Here is an 18238-nt window from a genome sequence, read left to right on the forward strand (position 1 = left end):
TTCTGATCAATTTGTTGTCTTTGAAAAGTACTTTAAAGAAATTTGGATAAGGGCATCGTTTTCGAGATATGGTCACTGAAAGTTTTTAAATAGTGCCCATTACTAACTACTTCTGAAAATATTTTTTTTCGTAAAAATCAGAAAATCAAAGGTTTAGATTTAATGAACGTTTTATTTTTTCAAAAACTCATAACTTGAGAGTACTTCTCAATGACCCAAAAGCTGTGGGATTTTATCCGATAAGGGAGCGTTCTTATATTACGTAACGTCAAATTTTGGATTTTAAGACCCTCTCCCCCCACTCGTAACAAATTTTTCAAATTTGTTTCATGAACCAATGATGCAAAATGCCTTCTTTGATCCCTATGACCAACATCAATAAAAAAATCAGCCTTTTCCAAAAATTACAAATTTCCGAGTTTCGTGAAAAAATATTCACACGAAAAATAGAAACTTGGAACTTATCGAGGAAATGTGTGCTCAGTTTGTGATTTTTTGTATTGCTCCCGGAGTGGAGTAGTCCTAACTTTCCTAATTCTAGGAAGATTCATAAATGGATTCGCCCTAAGCAAGTGATATGACTAAAGTTGATGACTTGTCGATATTTATAAATTTAATTTCTCAATCAATCGCAAGGCAATGCACTCATTCTAATACCATTATTCATATGTCGCATTCACGTTTATCCCGCTAACACACTCATGACACAAATGTTTGCTAAATTAAACGTGTTCGTCCACACACGCAGAGTGTAGTTTTAATTCATTGTTTTTCGATGCTCTTAACGAAACAAAATCAGTCCCATAGTATCTCCAAAGTAAAAAAAACAACAACAGCAACAAACGCTAGCTCCCTCACTGTCTCTCTCTCTCTTTAGATGATTATTATTATTGAATTCGGATTTTCGGTTTCATATATTGTTGCCACCACTTCCCGCCCCCTCTCTCTCTTTCCGAACGATTCAGGTACCGCCGCAAATGTCACCCAAAGACGGCAATAGTAATAGCAATTCAGGTCAAGTGAATGTTGTCCCATCACCTTCCTCATCATCTTCATCACAACCACCACAACCATCATCCGTCGCCGTCGTTTCGCAACAGCAGCAGCAGCAACTTCAACAGCTACAGCAGACGGATCCCAACTCGGTCCTGCTCGGCGTAGCAGCGCCAGGTGTTGGCGGTGGGGACCAGTTGATGACCAATCCCCTGCAGCAGCAGCAACAGCACCTTCAGATGCAACTTCAGCAGCAAGTTCTGAAACCTCAGCAGGGCCAGCAACAGCAGCAGCAGCAGCTAATTGAGGTGCAAGGAAATTCTTTGGACGATGGAACTGATAGTTTAGACGAGCTAACGTCAGCATCTAACTCTAACGCTATTAGTGCCCTTCTCGATAGTAACACCACACCTTCCCCCTCTAACGATACTAATACCCTCGACTCACTAATCGGTGAAGGTAGCAACAACAAGCTAAGCACTTCGGCGGTCACCACAAGCACCTCCATTACCACTACTAGCATGTCCACTTGTGTCACTACCTCTACTAACCCCTTGGTGCTTTCGGGCACGATGAGCGACAACGCGACGTCGAATGTGATCTCACCGGCGGCATCGTCGTCGTCGGAATGTGGTCCAGGTGGTAGTAACAGCAAGCCGAACCTGCTGGTGGCGGCAAACATTGCCAATACGTTCATCAATCTGGCAAGCGTTAGCACGAGCGTTAGTTCGAATGAATCTGGTGTTACGCCCGGGGTACCGCTGCAAACACAGCCGGGTCCGGTTGCAGGTCAACCGGTGACAACTCACGTCATGAAGACGTTCACTATCGGAACCAACCGGGGCAGTATCTTTGTTCCGAACGTGATAGCGACCAACATTTCGCCCCACTTTACGGTTCACCACCACCAGTACGGACTGCGAAACGGGCCGGCACCGAACGTAACCGTCAATCCCAACGGAAACTTTAATACCAATTCTAGCGCCGTTATCAGACCAGGATTTGCGCACATACGACCGTTTCTGCCGCAGAACGCCAACATCAACTTTAACATTATCGGCAACCAGTCGGCCATTCAATCGCCCATTTTGGCAGCGTCACTGCAAACGATCAATAAAATCGCCCAACAGCAGCAGCAGCACGTGCCGCACCCGCTAATGCCTCATCACCACGCGCGCGGTGCCGCTGTAAACAAAATCATAAACGTTTGTCCGACGGATGGGTCACAAAAGATCCTTCTAGCAACCACGAGCCCCGTGGTCCAGCAGCATCAACCTCCGGGCACTCCGAGCCCAAGCTACAGCCCGCAGCGATCCCAAACGCCCAACCTAATGACCGCGAGCAACAACCCCGCCGATCAGCAGATCCGCGTGCTAACGCCGTCCGAGATTATGCGAACGCTTCCCTCGCTGGACGCGGCCTCGTACGAGAACGCTAACCAACACAACGAACCAGGCGATAGCACTGGTAGTGGTGCGACAACACTCGAGCACACCGGAAACGCCGAGACACCACCGAGTTGTCCCTCCTCCACTAATACACCTACCATTAGTACCGCTACTACCAACTCCGACACCACAACCACCACCACCACCAACACATGTTTGCCACTAGGTGCTAGTGCGAGTGCAACCTCCACCGCAACCATTAGTTGTTCTTCTTCTTCTGCTACCACTACTACTGTTACTACTACTGTTGTTACTACTACCACTTCTACTACCGCACCAGAAACGGTGAGAACCATGATGAAAACGCTAGCCAAACGTAACCGATTTGAAGTACTATTGTTTTTGGATTTTACCTTTTTTTCGTTTTTTGGTTTTCCTATAAGTTTTTGATTGGTTTTTTTTTTCAACCTACTATATACTTGTTCTATATTTACATCACTTTTTTCCTCTAGTTGTTTGAACGGGTTTATTGGTTTTGAAATTTGCTTAATTTTATAGTTGTTTTTAATTTTTGAGCCATTTTTAAATGTTGCCCCTATAAGTGTGTTTTTATGGTCTGTTTTCAATACTTGCAAAAGTCAGTAATTGCAGAAATTTACCCAGAAGCAAAGAACGCAAAAGAGAGTTCTGGCAAATCTCAGCTGTTTCGTTGTCACATTTTTTCAACTTTTCTGGTAATAGCCTTAAGTCAAATTTTTTTCTAAAACTTTAAAAATAAAAAATTATTCAGCTAAACAAAAATTTGTTGACATCGTTTTAGCTATAATTTTCGTCAACAAGTGCACCACTTATAAAACAAATTTGAGTAATTATCTAGAATTTTCCAAAAATTTCTAGGTTTTGTTTTATTATTTGGATGCAACCGTTTTTATGGATTCCCTGTGTCAAATGAAGCCATACATTTTTTTGATCTGATCATACAAAGGTCTATTTTGTATGACCCGGCCGCAAAATTGTATAGAGTTTCTGAAAAAAGTGTAAAATGCCTTCTTTTGGGACCATGTGGACAATCCAAAAACAAATCCCGCATTGGAATACCACCTTGAGCGTATGCTCTTTAGTCTCAAGGAGGTATTACACTACGGCAAACAAACAAACAAACCCGCACATTTTGACAGTTAGCCAGTTTGACTACCTAAGTTGTTTGTTCGCCAACATTTGTTTGCAGAAACGTCAGCTTGCATACATTAAATCGTGTTTGCGAGTTAAGGTGGTATTAGACTATGACAAACAAACAAACTCTCACTTTTTCGCGTTTGACAGTTTGCCAAACTCGCAAACAAGACAAAATGTATGCAAGCTGACGTTTCTGCAAACAAACAACGCAGACAAACTGGCAAACTGTCAAAATGTGCGTTTCTTTGTTGTTTGCCGTAGTCTAATATCTCCTAAACGCGAAAAAGTGCGAGTTTGTTTGTTTGTTTGCCATAGACTAATACCTCCTTCAATTCTTTGTACTCTCTTTCGATTCGAGGAGCTCAAAGACGTACAGAAATGAAATTCTGCCAAAGAGAGCACTCCTTCAATTCTTTGTACTCTCTTTCGATCGAAGGAGCTCAAAGACGTACAGAAATGAAATTCTGCCAAAGAGAGCACTCTTTTTTTTTTGCAAATCTGCAAGTATTGAAATCGACCAACTACAATATGATTTAAGCTAATTTTGTGGATACTTTGGTTAATACTTTTGCACGTGACATCCTCGATCAAAATGTATTGTTCCACGCCGATGCTATGAACTTATTATTCGCCAACGGTTCTGTTGCAGTATGTGTCGGATGTAGCTTGTTTAAAATAGTTGATTTTCAAAACTTTATTTCGCTAGACTATGGCTTTCTTACCGGTTCCTTGATGCATGTGCCCAATCCCGCTTCCGTTTGCATGAAACATTTCCCTTTTTCCAAAATAGTAAGAATATGCACGATCGTTGTAGACATTGTTTCCTCTTTTTCAATTTTTGTTTCTCATTATTATTCGCATGACACTCTCCATTATATCATTTGTTTCATTGCTCCGATTTGACCTTTGATTTCCACGAAAAATAATGAAACCCTTCATTTGAGTTACTGTTCTAAAGTTGAAGCAGTTTAGTCTTGACGTCCTCTCCTTTTTCTTTAAAATCCGACGCAGTCGTAGTGTTACAAGTTATTTAAAGAAATTTTCATTTGTTGACCCACCACCAGATTCACTCTTTATCTAGAATAGTTGACCAGAAGCTCCCCCCTCTCACTGTAAAAAGTATGTCTCTTATTCAACTTCCATTTCAGTCATGCGTGAATCAAAACGTTGTTCCAGTAAAGTCCCACCCCTGTTTGTTGTACATAAACCAGTTTATTTGTAATGTTTCGTCGAGTAGTAAAGTTTCCAAAATGCACACAACACCATCGTTTCTTTTCAATAGTTGAAAGATTTCTCGAGACAGTTCAATTTTACATCACTCGGTTTACAGAGGTTCGTCGCGACGCGATTCATGGTGCGGTTTTCTTAACTTGCTACTTCCAGAAGCTACTCTTGGCTCGACTCTTCAAATACTAATGAAAATTTCTTTAAACAATAACAATTTGTTTTACTTGATTATAGTGTTAAACCAAAATTGCGCTTCCATTAACGGTAGATTATGTATTTATTTTTCTAATTATATGAATATATCTCTCTCAAAGTGATACCAAATCTATGTGTCAATATTATTCAATGTAATCTCATTGGTGATCTTGTTGAACGAAATAAGAGCAATTCACAGCCGGAATCGTTTTAAAGCATACCCATTTTCTCTGTATCTTTTCTCGCAATTCCCTCTCACCTGAAACCACACTCAGGATCAGGACAAGATAAACGCTCAGCAAAAGAGTATGCGAGAGGCGGAACAGGAACGGCAGTGGAAGCAGCTGCAGCAGCAGCGAGCTCGCGAACAGCAAACCCAGCAGCACCTGATGATGCCGGATCAGCGGATGCAAGGTGGGTTGTCGGGTTACTACTTTACCAAATCTCGAAAACCCGTTTGGTAGCATCATTGCTCGGGTGGCACGGCGTCGGATGGGTTGGTATCATGATCATTTCATTAGAAACTTCAAGATGAACTCTAGATTAATCAAAATTAAGCTTCAGAAACACTCGCAAGCTGATTTTCAAATTCGTTTTCATGATTCGACGACGTGCCACGCGAGCGACGATGCTATTGAGCTGACAATGTTTAGAGATTTTGCATGAAAATTGACTGACATACTTTCCAGATCCCTCGAACCCGTCGCTCCAGCTGCAGGTATCGACGGACGGCTCGCCGATGGGCCCCATCGCGAGTCCATCGCCAACGCGAACCCAGTTTGTGTCGCCGGTCAGCAAGAACCGTATGGTGCCGCTCGGCGGCCAGAACCCGCCGTCCAGTCCCGTGCCGAACTTTCAACATCCGGCAGCGATGGGCGGTGGCGGTCGCCCCGGTATGCAGATCCCACTGCAGCAGCAGCAACAACAACAACAGCAGCGTCCACTGCCGGGCCAGCAGCAACGCCCCAATCAAAGTCCCTTTTCACCTCAGTCTCAACCGCCGCAGTCGCCGCATGAAATGTTACCCGGCTCGCCGGCTAGTCAAGGCGGGTTGGATCCGTTCGCGAGGCCACCTTCGGAGGGAATGTCCGACCAGAACTACATTCACCACTCGCCGCAGACGCCACGCTCGGTAGGACATCAGAGTCCCATTCAAACGCCGAACCGGAGTCCTGCTTACTCGGGACAGCCGATGCCGAATCCGCAGACGGCGATGCGAATCAACCTGGACGCGGGGTACGCTCAGGCTCCTGGGACTCCACGGCCACAGTTTTCGAACCAAGTTCGGCCAACGGTGTACGCCCGACCTGGAGATCTGTTTGGACCCGTCCAAACTTCGCCGTTTACATCTCCTCGCTCGGATGGTTTCAATCAACCGCAGCCGCAAGAAGGTAATCGGCAGCTCAGGGATCTACTCCAGCGTCAGCAGGTTCCCGCGTCGGGACCAGGCGTCGTTATGGGTCAACAGCAGCAACAACAACCAACCCAACAATCACCACAGCCAATGCAGCCGCAATCTCCGTACGGCGATGACCAACAACAGCAGGGCATGGGTCAGCTAGGTGGACCGCCTATGCAATCTCAGCAAACGCTTCAGCAACCAAATCAACAGATGATGCAGATGACGGCCCCTACCGCCGACAACGGAACCTTCCGGCAACCATTACCACCGAACATGATGAACCGGCCACGGCTTCAAATGCCCGGTGGCGTCGGAGGCATTCGTGCCCAAGGTGGTCCCGGAGTTATTCCAGGTGGACCACGCCTCCAGATTGTACGAACCGGTGGCCAGATGGTCATCACCCAGCAAAACATCCTCCAACAGCAGCAGCTGATGCGTCAAAGAATGCAGCTTCCGGTCGGCGTCAATCGCCCAGACGGACCCTTCATGTCACCTCAAGGACCGCAGCAGCAGATGATGCAGCAACAGCCCCAACTCGGTCAACAAAGTGTATCCCAAACGGATCAACAGAACATTGCGTTGCTCGCGCAGCGACTAGCCGGCGAGGGCGAAGCTCACATTCCAGCCTCAACTGCGCCAGCCCCGATTACTAGTGGACCAATCGCTCAACCACAACAGGCTGCCGCAGTCCAGGCCCAACCCGGCCAACAACCAGCTCCAGACGGATCTTCAGAAATCCCGGACAGCGTGTCGGCCGAGCTGGAAAAGCTCGAACAGGAAGACAACGCCGGCATCGGGGAGGTCGAGGGAGTCGGAGACATCTTCGGTGGACTCGCCGACGACGACGACGAACTGCTGGACTCGCTGACGGCGGAAATGGGCGCCGATTTCAACATTCTCGAGTACGCCGACCCCGAGTTGGACACCACCGACGGCGAGAAGTCGAACCTGCTAGATAGCTTGGAGCTGGACGAACCGGAAGGGGAAAAGGCCGAGGACAAGGCGAAAGCTGGACCCTCCGGTGAGGTGAAAACCGAGATGATGGATACCGGCGAAAAGGTTGAAGAGCAGAAAGCTGTGCCAATGGGCGCTCCGCAGGAGATGGTGCAACCCGCTCCACAACTCGCTGGACCGATGATGCAAGGCCAAATGCCACTCATGCAACAGCAGCAGCAGCAGCAAATGCAAATGCAACCCATGCAGCAACAGCAGCAAGTGCCGCAAGGACTTAATCCGCAGCAGGCTTCTCAGCTACAACAGCTGATTGGGGTTGGACCCGGCCAACAGATGCAGCAACAGCAACAACAACAACCAATGCAGGGACCTCCTCAGCAGTTGCAGCAACAGCTGCTCGCTGGCCAGATGAAGACGGTGCGGCCGAATATGCTGACGGCGGCTCACTTGCAGCAGATTCAACAACAGATGCAGCAACAGGTAAGAGTTTATACTTAGGGCGTCTCCACTGTTGCGGGCAAGTCGACACCTTACAAATTTGAAAATTACCTCCTTGGAATCGGTCTTTTTTCTTTAATTTTAATTTTTGTATTTTTTATCCGGCTGAAACTTTTTTGGTGCCTTCGGTATGCCCAAAGAAGCCATTTTGCATCATTAGTTTGTCCATATAATTTTCCATACAAACTTGGCAGCTGCCCATACAAAAATGATTTATGATAATTCGAAAATCTGTACCTTTGGAAGGAATGTTTTGATCGATTTGGTGTTTTCGGCAAAGTTGTAGGTATGAATAAGGACTACACTGAAAAAATATGATACACGGTAAAAAAAATGGGTGATTTTTTATTTCAGTTTTTGTCACTATAACTTGATTTGCAAAAAAGACACTATTTTTATTTTTTTTCATTTTCTGAAATGTTTTAGGGGACATCAAAAGCCAACTTTTCAGAAATTTCCAGAATGGGCAAAAAAAATCTTTTACCGAGTTATGAATTTTTGAATCAATACTGATTTTTTTTCAAAAGATCGAAATATTGGTAGCAAAAATTATACAACTTCATTTTCGATGTAAAATCAAATTTGCAATCAAAAAGTACTTTAGTGAAATTTTGCAGGCCAAGGATTGATACCTAAGAGCATGCAATGGCACTGACCTTGTTGCGTGCTCTTCGGTTGACGTCCACGTAAGGAACATCCTGGAAGGAGCGTAACTAACTACATCCGTAGTTCTGTTAGATCATCCGAATTATCTTGATCACAACAGTATAGCTCTGGTTCCTTGCGAGTGTCCTATTTTCTTACCTCCACGTTGGCTTGGTTTTCATGATGACCTAGCTGGTGGCCTGTGGAAACGGATCGTAAACCTTTGACCACCGCGGGTCAGAGTCGAGACGGCTAAAAGAAAGGGGCGCGACAATGTGGGAAAGGGAAGTAATTTGTGATTGTAGACGGTATTGTTTTGATTCGCAGTATGTTGAGTCAACTGCTGTGGATGTACCTGAAACATCGCACAACGGGGTTTCTCTTCTTTCCATTTCAACGAACAGCTATCTTCTGTTTATTTTGTTTCACTGATTTTCTAAAACGGCTTCTGCTTACTATCCTCCGTTTGATTTCGATTTTACTTATTTGATTCTCTTATTTCTCAACGCTTTTCCACTCTATTTTACCAATTGATGCTGTTGTAAAAAAAACTGTCTGCTTTCCCTTAATTTGGCAGCGATGTCAATTTTGTTTATCATATGCCTTTTCTTTAAATATCTATTTGAATAATTTCTCATCTTCCCTGTAAATTGCCATCAATACAATCTAAGCTTGTTTGTTACCACTTTTTATGACCTATTGTTAATTTCTATATCTACTTCATAAATTACTATCTTCCTTTTACTATTGATTCTTTACATAGTATATTTCCTTCACTGTCCATTGTTTTGAAACTTCACCTTTTTCTCAAGCAAGTGAGGTTCGAGTCCTTACTCAATTTATGGAATGATTAAAGGATTAACACAAATATTACTATTGTACTTTTGGTAAACTTTTTAATAACATGCTTAGGTCCAAAAAATTGTAACAAAACACCGCGACAAAAGAAATAGCAACAGATAAACACGACTCAACATTAGGGAATATTTCAGGAGAAAACAATACACAGTAAAATAACAACTAGTTTTTGAATTCAAACTAAAAATAAAACAGGTTTTTGCTTTAATGAAAATTGATAGGCACACTATAAATGGTTAGGCGCTTATACTTACATCAAACCCTACGTAATGTACCACCCCCGGCCGAGTTAAAATGCGTAACCGGAAAAGAAGGTGTGCATGCCTGGCACGAACACTCAAAGCGTGTTCTAGCGTGCTGCTCGTACTGACTCAGAGCAAGGGTGAGATGTAGGTGTAAGGGCAGTGCGTGTTCGTCGGGAACCTGGTGCATAAGATCGGTCAAGGCCCGTTCTTACACTGAAAATTGCGAATTGCGAAAAAGTACTTTAGTGAAATTTTGATAAAGTGCACCACTTTCAATTTCACGCCCTTTTAAAATATGAGTCTTGATTTAAAAAATGAAAGTATTTTTCTCGAAAAGATCAGAAAATTTCACGAATGTATTTCAACACTGTAAATCGGACCATTAGTTGCTGAGATATCGACATTAGAAAATTGTGGGTTGTTTTGGTGAGACTTAGAAAACATCATCATTTCTGTGTTTAAATTATTGCATTGCAATATCTCAGCAACTAAGGGTCGTATCAACAAAGTTCAAAACTGCAAAATATAGAGAATTTTCTCAGCTTTTCAAAAATATTTTTTTTTTTAAATGAATAACTGCTACTATTTTCAAAAAAGTTACCTAAAAATGGCTATAACTTGAAAACGGTGCACTTTATCAAAATTTCACTAAAGTACTTTTTGATTGCAAATTTGATTTTACATCGAAAAATGAAGCTGAAAATATTTTGCTACCAATATTTTGATTTTTTTTAAATCAGTATTGATTCAAAAATTTATAACTCGGTCAAAATTTTTTTTGCCCATTCTGAAAATTTCTGAAAAGTTGGCTTTTGATGTCAGAAAATGAATAAAATTAAAAATAGTGTTTTTTGCAAATCAAGTTTTAGTGACAAAAACAGAAATAATTTTTTTTTCCATACCTACAACTTTGCCGAAGACACCAAATCGATCAAAAAATTCCTTCCAAAGATACAGATTTTCGAATTATCATAAATCATTTTTGTATGGGCAGCTGCCAAGTTTGTATGGAAAATTATATGGACAAACTAACGATGCAAAATGTTTTTTTTGAGCATACCGAAGGCACCAAAAAAGTTTCAGTCGGATTAAAAAATACAAAAAAAAATCGAATGACCGAAATCTCAGAGAATTGCTCCATTCTAAAATGTATAAAATTTATTGAAAACTCCAAAATTTACATGGTTGAATTTAAAAAATTTAGATTTTTTTAATCTTCGATTTTTTTAATTTAATTTTAGGAATATGTTATGATTTTTTTAATTCTATTGTTAATCTTGAATTTAAAAAATCTTTATATTTCGTTAACTCCCAAATTTTTTATTTCATGTTTTGTAAATTTTTCAAAGAAAATATAATTTAAAAAACTAATTGACTTTCCTCCGGTTTAAGAGGTTTCCTACTCAGCGGTGCAAAAACCGGGGTGTCAAATTTGAAGTTGCTCACCAGGAGTGGAAATGCTCTTAATGTAGTCTTGTTTATACTGAGAATTTATTGTGTCTTGTAGGTACAACAAGCGGCCGCGATGGGTAAGCCAATGGCTGTCGGAACGCAACTACTCTCCAAGGAAGGTGCCGTCGGAGTTGTTACCGCGAACAATAACGTGTCCGTGACCGTGAGGACTGGGTGAGTTCAAATTGCTACAAGTTCATAGGAAGTGTTGGTAATCTCTTTATCGATTACAGCTTGGTGAATCCATCCAGAATCCAGCAGCTCAAGATGGGCGGCCACCCTAGTGCAATGGTTCAACAGAACATGATGGCCGGCCAGCAGCAGCAACAACAGCAACGGATCGTTCAGCAGATCCAAGGAAATCGAATCATTCAAACCGTTGCCAACCCAAATCAACCGGGAGGTCCTGTTCCAGGACAGCAACAACAGCAGCAGCAGCTGGTTGGAGTTGGTGGACAATCCGTACTTCACCAACAGCTTCAGCAACCTCCCGTTGTCACTCAACCGGGTGCGGTACCTGTGCCCGGTCAGCAACAACCTCCTCCGCCGCCCTATCCGGAACCTCCTCCACCATATCCGGGTAGTCAGCCTGGTGCGCTGGGACCACCACAGCAACAACAGCAACCCAACCAGGTGAGTGATGTCCTAGAGAAGCTGTTTTGTGTTTTATATTTCTGCAAGTTTGTTTCTCTGTTTATTGAATGATTGGTGTGATTGTTCAACTACTTCAATTCGATATATCGTACTTTCACCAAGGCAAATCCTTTCTCGACTGTCTAACCTGAGCAAAAAAAAGTGTGTGACACAATTCGCCGATTGTTTTGTTTTCTGGTCTGAGTTTTTGTTTCTCTTCTTTTCCATATCTTTTCTGCATGTCTGTACATATATCTCTCTCAACAACCTAATAATGTTCAACTACTCAATCTAACAACCTAAACCTAACCCCGCCGGTTAATCGCGTAACGAAGCATTATCAAGTAACGCCTCCACCAATACCGCCACTGCCGCCGCCGCCGCAAACGCAAACCCAGCCTCTACCAACACCACAACCACCACCCCCGCCACTAGCACCACCACAATCTCTCGTACCCCCACTTCCCCCGTTGTCTTCGACCCTGATGGGTTCCGCCGCGTCCGCTCCGTATCTCGAACACCACCGGAGTCCGCAGCACCACCATCGACGTCCACTGGACTTTCAGCCCGGATTTCTATATCCGGGAAGTTCCGCCCGGGATGCGGCCAGTTCTAGCGCGAGACGGTCGCTGTTGCTTAAGGTGAGCGCTACGTGTCCAGAGTCTGTCTTAGTTGAGCAACTTCTCACCAGAAAAAAACCACCCTTCACGGCCTTCACCACAGCCAGGACCAGCCAGGCAATTTAGCGCTGCAAGTGCACCTCCCTTCTCAACAGTGCGACTTAGAAAAGAACATTAGCGCTGCGCGCCTCTCGGAGTATCCCCGGAGGGTTGCGGCCTTCGGATGTAGTTTGAGTTATTAGACTTGTTAGATGATCGATTTAGTGCGCCAATTGCACCCGTCTCAAGCTTGTACTAGTGAACAAGGGGTGAGGGTTAGTGTAGGGGTTTGGTCTAAAGTTTTCCAAAAAAATGACTATAATTTCAATTCACAACAACTTCTAAACAAAATTTGTGAAACTCTGAACTATCTGGGCATTTGCATATTTTAATTTGTAGAATCTTTTGCCATTTGATTTCTATGTCCAAATAAGCGATTTTGCATCATTAGTTTCTCCATACAAGTCTGCATACAAATTTGGGGGCTTTCCATACAAAGGTGCTATGAAAACATTGAAAAATCTGTAACTCGAGGGATTTTCTAATCCATTATAAAAAAAGATGTTTAAAATCTTAAATAAACCGAATAAAAGTACGATTTTGACAAATCTTCTTGGATTTTTAAACGAATTATTTCAACATTTAACCTATAATCGGGTATGAAATCTGCAATGAAGCAAATGAAATGGCCGCAAAATGTTCCATTTTGTCCAGGCTTTTCCAAATCCAAAAACAACTGCAAAAAGATCCGCAGAAAGGATTTTGAGATTTCTCGACAGTAGAATTTCGATCTTCCATCTATCATTGAAAAACTATTTTTTTAACATACAATTTTTGAAAGCTGCAAATTCCATAAAATGATAACAAAAGATTTAAAAAAAAATTAAAAACAAATTAAAAAATGCCAATATTTTGAAATGCAAAACCCAAGAAATTTAATGCAGTTTTCGATTTTTTTAATTTGTTTGATTTGATTTTGTTTTTTTAAGACTTATTTATTTTTGTTCACAAAGTCGCCGAAAGATGTCTTTTTGAAATAATCTTTTTTTAACGCCGTGGTGTTTATTGCACTCGATCGATCTACCATCGAGGAAATTACTATCGAAATTTGTAACATGTAGCAAGTACAAAAAATTCTAAATTTTGAAAAGTTTCAAAAAGTTCAATGATTTAGAAACTTTAAGTTCTATTTTTTTAATAAAAAACGTAACTTAATCCACCTTTAGGTGCTTGGTGCCTTCCTCTCATTTATAGGGTGATTACAATGCCCTAAAGTGTCCACATGGTTTATGGATCTCCCCTAACGTGATCGCAGCACCTAAGAGGTCCTAATAAAAATAAGTGACGAGTAAAAAAAAAACAGACTTCCTACAGACTTTTCGTCAAGATTATACAGACACCGCCTTTCAGGAAATTGGAATCCCTCTACAAGGCTTTTTTGTGGCGATCAGACGGGACCATTTGAGGTTATGTAAATTCAGACCATTTTTTAAACTGCTTGTAATTTTAGATAGGTAAGTCAGATTGTGGAAATTCTTAATCCACAAGAAAGGTCTTCTCATATGCTTTCTAAAAATATCTAACATGTGAGGGTTTCATGAAAAAACCACCCTTTTTACCATAATTTTAATTTAATATGAAACAGTTTTTTTAACATAACTTTTAAAATACATGATAAAACTGCATGAATTTAAATAGCAACTTAGGGGACGTTAAGACGGATCGATTAAAACCATTCCGGCCAAAATCGTTTGAGCCTGTGACAAGATATTCCAGTGACATTGATTTGGTACACATGTCTACATACAGCCAAACACACAGGCATTTGCTCAGCTGGTGATTCTGAGTCGATATGTACAAATGAAGGTAGGTCTAGGAGGTCTAACTAAAAAGTTTGTTTTTCGAGTGATTTTATAGCCTTTCCTCAGTAAAGTGAGGAAGGCAAAAATCAAAAACTCTAAGATTTTTTGGATTTAGTGTTGATTTTTTTTTTAAATAATTAAAAGATAAATTTCCGTATTAACAAAGAAAATTTAAAATTTAGAAATCTGAAAATTTTGAATATTACACCTAAAAAATTTAAGAATGTTAAATATTGAATTACTATAATTTTGAAATTTCGACAGAAATTTTGTTTTAGTATTGTTTTTAAACATGATTTCTAGTTCTTTCGACTATTTGAGAGATGAATTCTAGAGTTTTTCAAAGGTCCTAACGTCATGATTCGAATTCCCGGACGCTTCGAAACCCGGACACTTCATCTTGTTTTATCAATTATTTGGATATAAGTTCGCATTATGAATGTCAAAACTGTGTTATTTGATGAATTCCAACATCAACTTTCATTTAAAGTTTGTTTGAACGCTGAAGTTAATGCCAAAACAATTAAATACAATAAAATTATAAGTTTACAAAAAAGACGAAACATTTCACTTGAAATATTTCATAGGCATTCGGAGCACCGGGAAGGCAAAGCAAAAATTTATGGTTTCGATTTCCTCAAATTCTAGCAATTTTTATATAAACTATCGATTGTTTTGATGTTAACAGCTTATTTGAGAATGCCATTCACTAACATTTCAGTCCAAATTTGTGCGATTCATAAGTAAAATTGAGTGTCCGGAATTCGAAGCAAAAGTGTCCGGATTTCGAATCAGCTTTTATCAGTGTCCGGGATTCGAAGTACAACAAGTCATTTTAATTTTAAAATTCTGATGAAAATGGTTAGAAAATTCATATTTTGCATGCATTTTCTTGAAACTGACTGTTTATACATCTTGATGATATTTCTTCATTTCCAACTTATTACATGATTTTTTGCCAGCTATTAAAAAAATGATATGCTACTAAGTGGCCGGATTTCGAATCATGACGTTATAAGCTATTGTGTTTTATGTTTATGTCTTAAAAAACTCTAGATTTTATTTATTTCTGGGAGTTTCTGCTTTCTTTTTAACATGACAAAACAAATCTGTAGTTAATGAATTTGTTTAAACATGACCAATTCTTTGGACTACAGTACTTGTTCGGTAACTGGGCTGAGAACGTAGCCCAGTCACCGAATGCTGCTCGTTAACGGGTCTGAACGAAAAATAACGAGGGGACTACCGATGCATAATATTTTCCTGATGAAATATAAAAATAAAAGTTAATAAAATGTATGTACAATGCTTACTGTTCATATTTCTTTAATTTTAACTTGAAATTAAATAAAAGTTTGAAAAAAGTTTTTTTTTGTTATTGAACATGATTTTTGCATCCATTTACTCCTCGCTCATATCGGTTTGTTTTGGTTTTTGACGTTTGTCTGCTTTTTAACTGGGCTACGGCCCAGTTATCGAGCGTCCAGTTAAACAACGTCCAGTTACCGAACAAGTACTGTATTATCAACATGTTTCATTTATTTCTGTGAGTTTTAGCATTATTTTCAACATAACTACTTCTTTGCAAATATAAAAATATGGTTTCTCAACCACAAAATGGTTTCCAGAGTTTTGACAATCTTGTAAACATTACCACATTTTGATTTTAATAATTTCCGGGAGTTCTTGATGGTTGATGCGAGTTCGCAACGGTTTAAATTTATTTTCCAACGTCTTTGCATAAGCATTTCAAATTGGGTGTTTGTCCCTATATTTGGCCTACCAAACTTAGTTTAAAGAAATTGTGCATTTCAACAATGATATGTGCTGTCATTATCTTCATATTAGTGGGCAAGAATAATTAACTATTTCCCCTTAAATTAGAAATAAAGCAATATTACTCTTCACGTTTTTCTTGGCAAATTACCAGTTGTACATTAGGTCCAAAAATTCTACCAATTTTGCATACCGCTTGTTGACACTCAGCGACACGGCTTTCATCGCTCAATTTGGGAATTTCAAGGACCACTGTTTTTTCCTCAAAAACTTTAAATTAAACGTAACATTTTGCAGTCGGTCAATACATCATTCGAAAGATCACAGGTAAAGCTTTCAAATGGAAGTAAAAGCGAATCAATACGTTCAATTTATATTTTTTTTCAATGATTCTTGCCTTTCTTACTAAAGAAAGGTATAGGTTTTACTTTAAGCCAGGACGTCATTTCCATCTTCGTAAATATGTCGATTCAGCATGAATTTTAATCGGAAAAATCGTCAAAAAATCACACTGCATCGATTTTCGACGCTTCGTCGCCAAGTCGACAAGTTGTCAAGTTGAGCTTCGAATACTGGCACGAGAATGCTGGCGCATATATTTGCTGGCTTGACTTATACTCGTTTGTAGTAGCTTGTCTACCGATGTTTCCTACAACATGTAAGATATCGTAGCTTTTCGGTTTCTTTTGCCCTGTTTGTTTTTGCATAACTGTCAATGTTTATTTAAAAACTTTTGTGACATAGGACATTCATCCGGCTACAATCTATTTGTTTTCCGTGGGCTCCTAAAATCGCCTAAAAGTAGACTCAATTTTTCGTGATTTCGTAAGTTTATTTAACAGGGTTCATTGGATTCCAATAGGAGCTTTCTAAGCTTTTCATCGTTTATATCGTTTTCAAAGTTTTCAATGCTGGCGACGCCAATGGCTTTCTACCTAAGGTACTCGTGATTGAGTGTGTAGTGGTGCGGATGTAAAAATAGCTATCTCTGACTCTGTCACATTCGTAGAAGCTGAATGGCTATCTTCCCTGCACCGTGCGGCACACGCGGTTCACTTATACCTCGGTTTTTCTTTGCGCCTACCGCGGTGAGCGTTGTCACTGACGCATGTGAAGCTTACTATGCTCGCGTTTGTCATAAACGCTTGTTTGATTAAGAATATGTACGATAAAAAATATTCTTTTGGTGAAAATGGCGTTTTTTGTTTCTTTTGGAAATCATATCATTTATAATACTTTGCTTTCATCATAAAACTTTCTTCTTCTTCTAAACAAAGTTAATGTTATGAATTGAAAGAAGTTCTACCTTCGTTATATTCTTTAGTAAGAAAGGCTCTATCTCACCCCAGGTGGGATTAAATCGGGTTTTTAGTCATAAGCTGATCTACCAACTTCTGCGAATACAAGGGTAACTGTAGATCGACAATTTACAATCGTAAATATTCGATCGAGTGCCATTTTCACCACGTTTATAAATCGTTTCAATCCGATATTTTACCGATTCCGGGAACATCATCCACATCGACACCCTCTCTGGCCGTACCTCAGTAGTGTGATCTGCTTCATGATCCGAGTCAATTTCTTAGCAGAATCGTTCGTAGAATCGACCAACGCGGCACCACCCACAACAGCAGCCCTTTATTTCAAACTATTCTCGGTAGCAACTTCATTCCTCCTTCACTCTTGGCACGGATTTTTTTTAATCGTTCAAAGAAGTGCGATAGTTGTATCACCAGCACATCACTGAAACATCGTGTGCTTTGTTCTGTTGATTTTTTATTTGTAGTAAAACTTGTAGTGTTTTAGACATTTTCTTGTTTCAAGCATGTAGCGGTGTGCAGCTTAGCTATGTTATTCAATTTGCACCCACCAGCAGCACCCTGTGTTAGTAGTTCAAGGTTTGTTCGTTTTTTGCTCTGCACCCTGAGGAGTTTCGAAGTAAATTCGTCCCCACGCCCCCTCAAACTGAGCAAATTGTGTCCGATTATTGCAGGAGCAAAGACTGCTGCTGGAAGACTTGCTGGAGCAGGAAAAGCGCGAGCAGGCCGGCCAGCTCGCGGTCAACGAGGCGGCAAACGCCGGCTTGCCCCCGAACATGCTAAGCCAACAGGTAAGGTTTTTTTTTCTGCGAGTGTGTATGAATCCTTTGGTGAACTTGATATTGCTTTTCCCCAAGTCGTGTTGAATCCCCCCTTTAGTTTCTGGATTATTGGCTGTGATTTAGGTTACGAAAATGTTTCTAAATTTAAGGTTATTTTTTGTTTGAATGTGTAAT

General features: G+C 40.8%; 1 protein-coding gene across 6 annotated transcripts in view; it reads left to right on the plus strand.

Annotated features, from left to right (window-relative positions):
- The window catches only part of LOC6043548 (histone-lysine N-methyltransferase 2C), a 48690-nt gene that overhangs the window by 20242 nt on the left and 10210 nt on the right, over positions 1-18238 (plus strand). For 3 of the 6 annotated variants that reach the window (XM_038254166.1, XM_038254168.1, XM_038254167.1), the window contains exons 8-14: positions 966-1301; positions 5255-5393; positions 5669-7815; positions 11089-11207; positions 11267-11666; positions 12002-12307; positions 17957-18073. In XM_038254166.1, the coding sequence (XP_038110094.1) occupies positions 966-1301; positions 5255-5393; positions 5669-7815; positions 11089-11207; positions 11267-11666; positions 12002-12307; positions 17957-18073 (3564 nt within the window). The remainder of the gene's footprint in view (positions 1-965; positions 1302-5254; positions 5394-5668; positions 7816-11088; positions 11208-11266; positions 11667-12001; positions 12308-17956; positions 18074-18238) is intronic. The other 3 variants (XM_038254169.1, XM_038254170.1, XM_038254171.1) reach the window with 3 other exon arrangements.

Source organism: Culex quinquefasciatus, chromosome 2 (genome assembly GCF_015732765.1).
Source record: "Culex quinquefasciatus strain JHB chromosome 2, VPISU_Cqui_1.0_pri_paternal, whole genome shotgun sequence".
Taxonomy (NCBI): domain Eukaryota; kingdom Metazoa; phylum Arthropoda; class Insecta; order Diptera; family Culicidae; genus Culex; species Culex quinquefasciatus.